This window comes from Macrobrachium rosenbergii, chromosome 21 (genome assembly GCF_040412425.1).
Source record: "Macrobrachium rosenbergii isolate ZJJX-2024 chromosome 21, ASM4041242v1, whole genome shotgun sequence".
In the NCBI taxonomy this organism is placed as follows: domain Eukaryota; kingdom Metazoa; phylum Arthropoda; class Malacostraca; order Decapoda; family Palaemonidae; genus Macrobrachium; species Macrobrachium rosenbergii.
Window position 1 is genome coordinate 59,357,216 of NC_089761.1, and position 6,466 is coordinate 59,363,681.

Below are 6,466 nucleotides of genomic sequence, written 5' to 3' on the forward strand. Positions count from 1 at the left end.
TCACAAAGCATCGGAGCTACAAGCCAATCAGCAGTTAGCAAAGCCGATATCCTGCCCTGTGACTAGCCCTTCTCACCCTTCCAGCCAGTAGTGTGTCGTGCTACAAGACAATCAGCATTGAGGTAACATACCCTGCTGTGTGATTTGCTACTTCTAACCCTTCCAGCCAATAGCTCCCTTTGTATCTATCGCTCCATCTATCCATCTCTCACATTCTATGAGTATCCTTTGGCGTAAAGAGAGAGAGAGAGAGAGAGAGAGAGAGAGAGAGAGAGAGAGAGAGAGAGAGAGAGAGAGACTTTGCCCAGGTGCTAACCCCTACAAGGTCAATATGTCAAGATGATTGACAGTTAGGCCTTCTTCATCCCTTCACCTAAGTCAGAGATAGGAAAAGATCAGGGAAAACAATTATTGAGCTAAAATCTTACCTAGTTTACTATATTTTCCTTAATGAATTGATATTTTGCTGTGTTTACAATAATATTAATATTTGAAAATTACTAAATCATTTATTTATCATACAAAACAAATAAACATACTGTACATGTTACATATGAATAAAATTTCTCTCTCTTATCTCAGTGAGAGAGAGAGTACTGAAAAAGGAAGAGAGAGAGAGAGAGAGAGAGAGAGAGAGAGAGAGAGACAAATCACACACTAGTGACATTGCATACCAAAGCATCAAGCATCAAGCCAATAGCGTGTCATGGAGAGAGAGCTGTGAACATCGATTTTTTACACAGTACATATTACGATGATAGATCAATATTGAGGGATTTTCCTTTAACATTTGATTGATGTTTTGCTGTTTTGCATTAATATTAATATTTGAAAATTAGTAAATCAATTATATCATACAAAAAAAGATACATGTCACATATGGATAAAAATTCTCTCCCTCTTATCTTAGTGAGAGAGAGAGAGAGAGAGAGAGAGAGAGAGAGAGAGAGAGAGAGAGAGAGAGAGAGAGAGAGAGAGAATAAAAATACAACTCATACATTATTGACAGTATATACATAAAGCATCAAGCTAGAAGCTGTGTGATTGGCTACTTCCAACCCCTTCAACCAATAGCGTGTTGTCATGGAGAGAGAGAGAGAGAGAGAGAGAGAGAGAGAGAGAGAGAGAGAGAGAGAGAGAGAGAGAGAGGGAGAGAGAGAGAGAGAAAGGGGGGGTGAACATAGTTTTTTTTATACAGTGCATATTCATATTACAATGGTAATACATCAGTATTGAGGGATTTTACTTTAACATTTGATTGATATGTTGCTGCGTTTACATTAATATTAATGCTTGAAAATTAGTAAATCATTTTTTTAATCATAAAAATGTATTTAGTCATGAAAACAACATGAAAATACAGCAATTCAATTAGTGAATATTTCTTGATGAAAAATCCGTGAATTACTGAATTTTCCACAAATAATTTGGGATAAGTTCCACAGAAAAATCCTCGAATTGATGAAGCCGTGAATCCTGAACTGTGAATAGGCAGGAGTTAACTGTATGTTTGTCTGCTATAGAAATCTGAACCGCTTGACAAACCCAGGCAAAATTTTGCACACTGTCCCTAAGTCACCCCAGAGGGGTTATAACTCAAAATCAAACCCCTATCCTGTGACAGACATACAAACACAGACAAAACAAATTCAATTTTTGTTTTTACTGGTGCTGTTCACCTTTTCTTCAGTAACTTTATGGCAGTCACCAGTAGCTTGGGGAAAACCACAAAGTTTTCTGTTGGTGATATCATTAAACTCCTCCCACTGCAAACCCTATAATCAGTTTAGTACATTAAAAAAATTAAACAGATGTTTGGCTGTATTAGAATTATTTTTATTCAGTCATAAAGAAATGTAATTCAAAATATAACTTCTACCACCACACCAGTCAGCCCTTACAATCATTGCCACATAAAAAAGTACTAACAGACTAAATGTTTCTGTGACGGACCCATCATTAAAAAATTACTCACGCCGAAATTACCACATTTTTTTTCAGTGTTCATCTTAAGCCAAACATATCTTAATCATACCCTGCCAATAAAATATAAATTCTTAAGTACCACAGACCCAGCCAATAAAATACAAATTCTCAAGTACCTTATGGTATTACCATCATCATATCTAAGTACTTAATTAAAAAAAAAAAAAAAAAACTTCGTGGTTACGGCCACAATTCTGGAGATCAAGAACTAATTCATCGCCAAGAGGAAACAAATCCATCACCATCTGCCCATGCGTATTAACAGGCCAGATACTTCTGTGACAGACCTACCCCCTCATTAAAAAATTACTCGCAACAAAATTACCATATTTTCTTCAGTGTTCATCTTAAGCCAAACGTATCTTAACTATACCCTGCCAGTAAAATACAAATTCTTAAGTAAGTACCTTGAGGTATTACATCATCATATCTAAATACTTAATCTACTGAAAAAACTTCGTAGTTATGGGCACAACTTTGGAGATAAAGGACTACCGTTCATCCTATTTAGCCTACAACAATAAGTCCCCTATAAAATAAATTTTTTATCAGAATTTATGTGAATTTTGACCATAATTTATGATAATTATTAATATAATTGTTTATTAACTTGATAACATCAACATTGAATCAACCTGTATTGATAATTTCTATAATCTGACACAAAATAAATTGTCAACATCTGTGCATGTGTGTTACCTATTGACTAAACCCACCATGCATGATGCACGTTGTATCTTTTTTTTATCTGTTCAAATGCAAATTTCCTCATTAATTCGTTAGTTCCTTCTTTGTTTTTACCTTCAAAATTTGCTATAGCAGAATATAGATAATTACATTTGAGAATCTTTTCCAAAAGGCATTTACAGAATCTACGTTTATGGAGGGTAAATGTATGTGATGCAAACAGAGATTAAGTTAAGAAATGGTAACTGCTGCACTCTGAGGAATGTCTGTGTGGTCTTCTTTGGTGGGAGTGGGGTAAAGAATATTTGCCACTGCAAGTCAGTCATTTTCTCTCTGTCTCTCTTTTTCTCCATTTTAATCAGACAAGTGTCTGGAGTATGTATATGTATATATATGTTTATTTAAAGCACGACAAAATATTTCAGAGGAGATGCAGGATAATTTTTCAGAGTCCTTCAGAGTTTTCCCAGGCAGCACCGGGTTGGTCAGCTGTACAGACATACTGTATATACATACATACAGACATACATACACACACATATAGATTATATATATGTATGTACATAATCTATATACAGTATATACATATACATATATATGTCAATATTCTTCAAATCTGTGTCCTTTTCAGAGTATGGAGGGCGATGGAAAATGCTGCATTACTATGTGAAGAAGTTCTTCACCCCAGTACTTATTTCCCTTTACGTGGATGGAGATGATGTAAGAATTACGAAGTTTTGCAGTTGTAACAATTACGTTACAATTATAAACAACATTCAGTTTCCCCAAATAGCTAGATCCCACCTTTCACCCTAAAAGCATTACTTATGAGTTTATTCTTTGTGTAGTGTCTAGAAGCAGGTTTTGTCATTTGAAAGATAAAGGAAATGCCTAAGACACCAAGAAGAAAGGATCACCAGAATACCCACTTTGCACTCTAACGGTAGTCAAAGCTTTGCAAGCATCTGGAGACAGATGCTGAGGGGACTTTGGTGTGGGTTATGTGAGACAGCATCAGTTGATTACACACCTTGACCAGTATGGTTGATAGGTCCATTGCCATTGTATTACAAAACCTGTGATTCATAATTAAACCAGAAGAATTAACCATTTAAATTGCATCATTTGTGAAAAAGATGAGGCCAGTAACATACTATGGAAAACTATAAATGTGGAGGCTTCTAAAGGAAAGAGACACAGACCAAAGGAGAATAAAGGTGCATATTTAGAGTGCAAGCAAAATTCCAAAATGTCAAATTGTGAGGTAACACAGCAGTCAGGAACCTCAGAGATTCTCAGAGTTATACAGATAAATCTGATCTTGAAGGTAGAGAGCAGTCTCAGGAAATGAAGAAATGATCTGAATTGGCATCTGAAAGAATGACAGAACTTGAGCTGCCAGTATCTAGCCTTTAGAATCAGCTCGCAGAAGGAAAGATAAAATTTTGACAGTTCAAAGAAGCCAAAAATGTTCAGTGTTCATGTACGAAGATCTATGATATATTTCATTTGTGTTTTGTTTCATTACAATTAATGCATGAATTTCTACAGTATATTGGTTCACAAGGGGGATAGGTAACTCTCTGGCACCCGGTATACCAGGTTGAGGTGGTCAGTGTTAATGTTAATGGTATTTTTTGTAAGGTGTCCTCTCTCCTCAGCTTGAAGTGGCTGTCATCAATGATTCCTATGAATCTATCACCGGGATGACGCTGTCTGTGGTATTATACCGCTATGACCAAATGGAGCCGATCACTTACTTTAATGCTACTGTTGATGCTGTAAGTCGACAAAATGAATTTCGGCCTTGTATCTCTAGTAATATTTAACGTAGGTTACTCAGTCATTTATTGTGTATGAGAAATCAGTAATTACATTCAGTTCTCAACCTTTAGTAATATCAAATGTAAGGCACTGCAGTAAGCCAGGTTCACTATACTTTGGCACCAGAAAATCACATCATTGCACTTAAAATACAAATAAATACCTTTACTAACCTGACAAGGTTTTGGAATTCTGTGCTGGCTTTGCAGTGACTTACAAGAGTCTACCCTTCGAGAGGCTCCTTGTAGTGTTATGTTTAGTTCAGCTCGTCTTCCCTTTTTATTTTTCATTGGGTTTACCTGTTTGAAAGCATTAGGTCTCTATTTCCATTGGCCTGTGTACTGAGAAAAAAATTATAAAATAAATATCAAAATCATAAACTGGTCAGAGTTTGACGTGGAGCAGTGCATTGATGATACGTAAGTGAGAATTTCGGCATTTTCTAGACAATGAAGGAACTTGTTATTCAGTAACCGAGTCATTTTAATTCATATCAAAGTACAGTACTGTGTATCAGCTACATTACCAACTAGAACTTAATTAACATTCTTCCCTTCTGTTAAAATTTCCAAATGGAGCCTCTCAGCAGAATTACAAAAAGGAGCAGTTAAACTTCCATCGAAATGTATAAATACTTTGTCTAATAAACCTAACTTTATCAAGCTCTACCTTTTGAAATGCACCGAGTCCTAGAATAGTTCTAAGTTTGTCAAAAACTCGTATTCTCTTGCAGGTAGCCATGGAAGCAAATGTGGTTGCCCGCTACAACCTCTGGGATGACCTGAAACTGACGGAGCACTGCCAGTCTGGACTTAAAGATGAAGTAGACGTATGCTTTGTAGTTGCAGGTGCCTCTGCAGGGAGTGGAGAGGGAGAGACTCTCATAAGTACAAACTTCCAACTCCTGGGAAAGCCTAAAGATGCTCTTCTTCAGAAAGCTAGTGTGGAGGTAACGTTTATTAATACTGTAATTTGGGTATGATTCGACATTCATTAGCAAAGCTATCCACTTCACCACCATCACCATCATCTTACAGTTATTGGGAACTGATTTCAATAAAGTTGTAGTAATTGATGATAGTAATCACCATCTTTATTACCAGTTATCTTTTCTTTGCTGGTAGGTTCGGTCAGTATCTGGTCCGTATCTCACTACCATTAGCAACGACACATTCATCATCACCTTGTCATCCAACCAAGTCGCTCTCTTCGTCTGGGTGGAAGTTGATGATCCTGGCTTCTTTTCGGACAACGGGTTCCTGATGGTCACGGAGGAGGTCAGCATTGAATTCTATGCTGAAGGCAGTACAACAGAGGAATCACTACAGCAGTCCATCCAAGTTACATCATTGACAGACACTTACATGGATGAGTCCATCGCCAGAGTTGACAGGGAGGCTGCTATGGAAAGAGCACTGCATCCCAACGATATCAGAAATTTGATTTTTGTATGATGCGTTTCTCAGTAAACTAATGCGTTTCTCAGTAAACTAATCACCAAACAACAGGACTTTGAATTTTTACCAGAGTACACAATATTAGAGTAATTTGGAGGAAGAACATATGTATTGATTTTACACGCAGGTTTTCACAGCTCTGGAGATTACGAGTCTAGTGATTGCTTGGTTTGTTGATTTCTTTATCTATTCCAATGTTTCAGAATTCTGCCCTGCTTAAGTTTTGCAAAATTCCAAATTCATATAGCCTTCCTTTTATGGGGTAGATCTTTGGATTCCTTTACAATGAAACTATCTTTCTCCTTCAAACCTGGGCTAGACAATGGCGGCTTAGTTGACTATCCCCGCCCTCTCTCTAGAAGAATGAAAAAGCAAGGCAGTTGTTTCACTGTCTATCAGAAATTCCGTTTTAGCTAAACAAAGGTTTTTGTTAAATGATCATGTTACACAAGTACTACATATTGTAAGGCAATTACACCTCAGTACGATGAATATTATGCCTTGATTGATTC

At 36.7% G+C, this 6,466-nt stretch overlaps 1 protein-coding gene across 5 annotated transcripts in view; it reads left to right on the plus strand.

Moving 5' to 3' along the window:
• The window catches only part of LOC136850232 (beta-mannosidase-like), a 107,725-nt gene extending 101,723 nt beyond the window's left edge, over positions 1–6,002 (plus strand). For all 5 annotated transcript variants that reach the window (XM_067123877.1, XM_067123876.1, XM_067123878.1 and 2 more), the window contains 4 exons: positions 3,305–3,393; positions 4,335–4,454; positions 5,231–5,446; positions 5,622–6,002. In XM_067123877.1, coding sequence (XP_066979978.1) covers positions 3,305–3,393; positions 4,335–4,454; positions 5,231–5,446; positions 5,622–5,951 — 755 coding nt within the window. In that variant the 3' untranslated portion in view covers positions 5,952–6,002. The remainder of the gene's footprint in view (positions 1–3,304; positions 3,394–4,334; positions 4,455–5,230; positions 5,447–5,621) is intronic.
• The last annotated feature ends 464 nt before the right edge of the window (positions 6,003–6,466 follow it).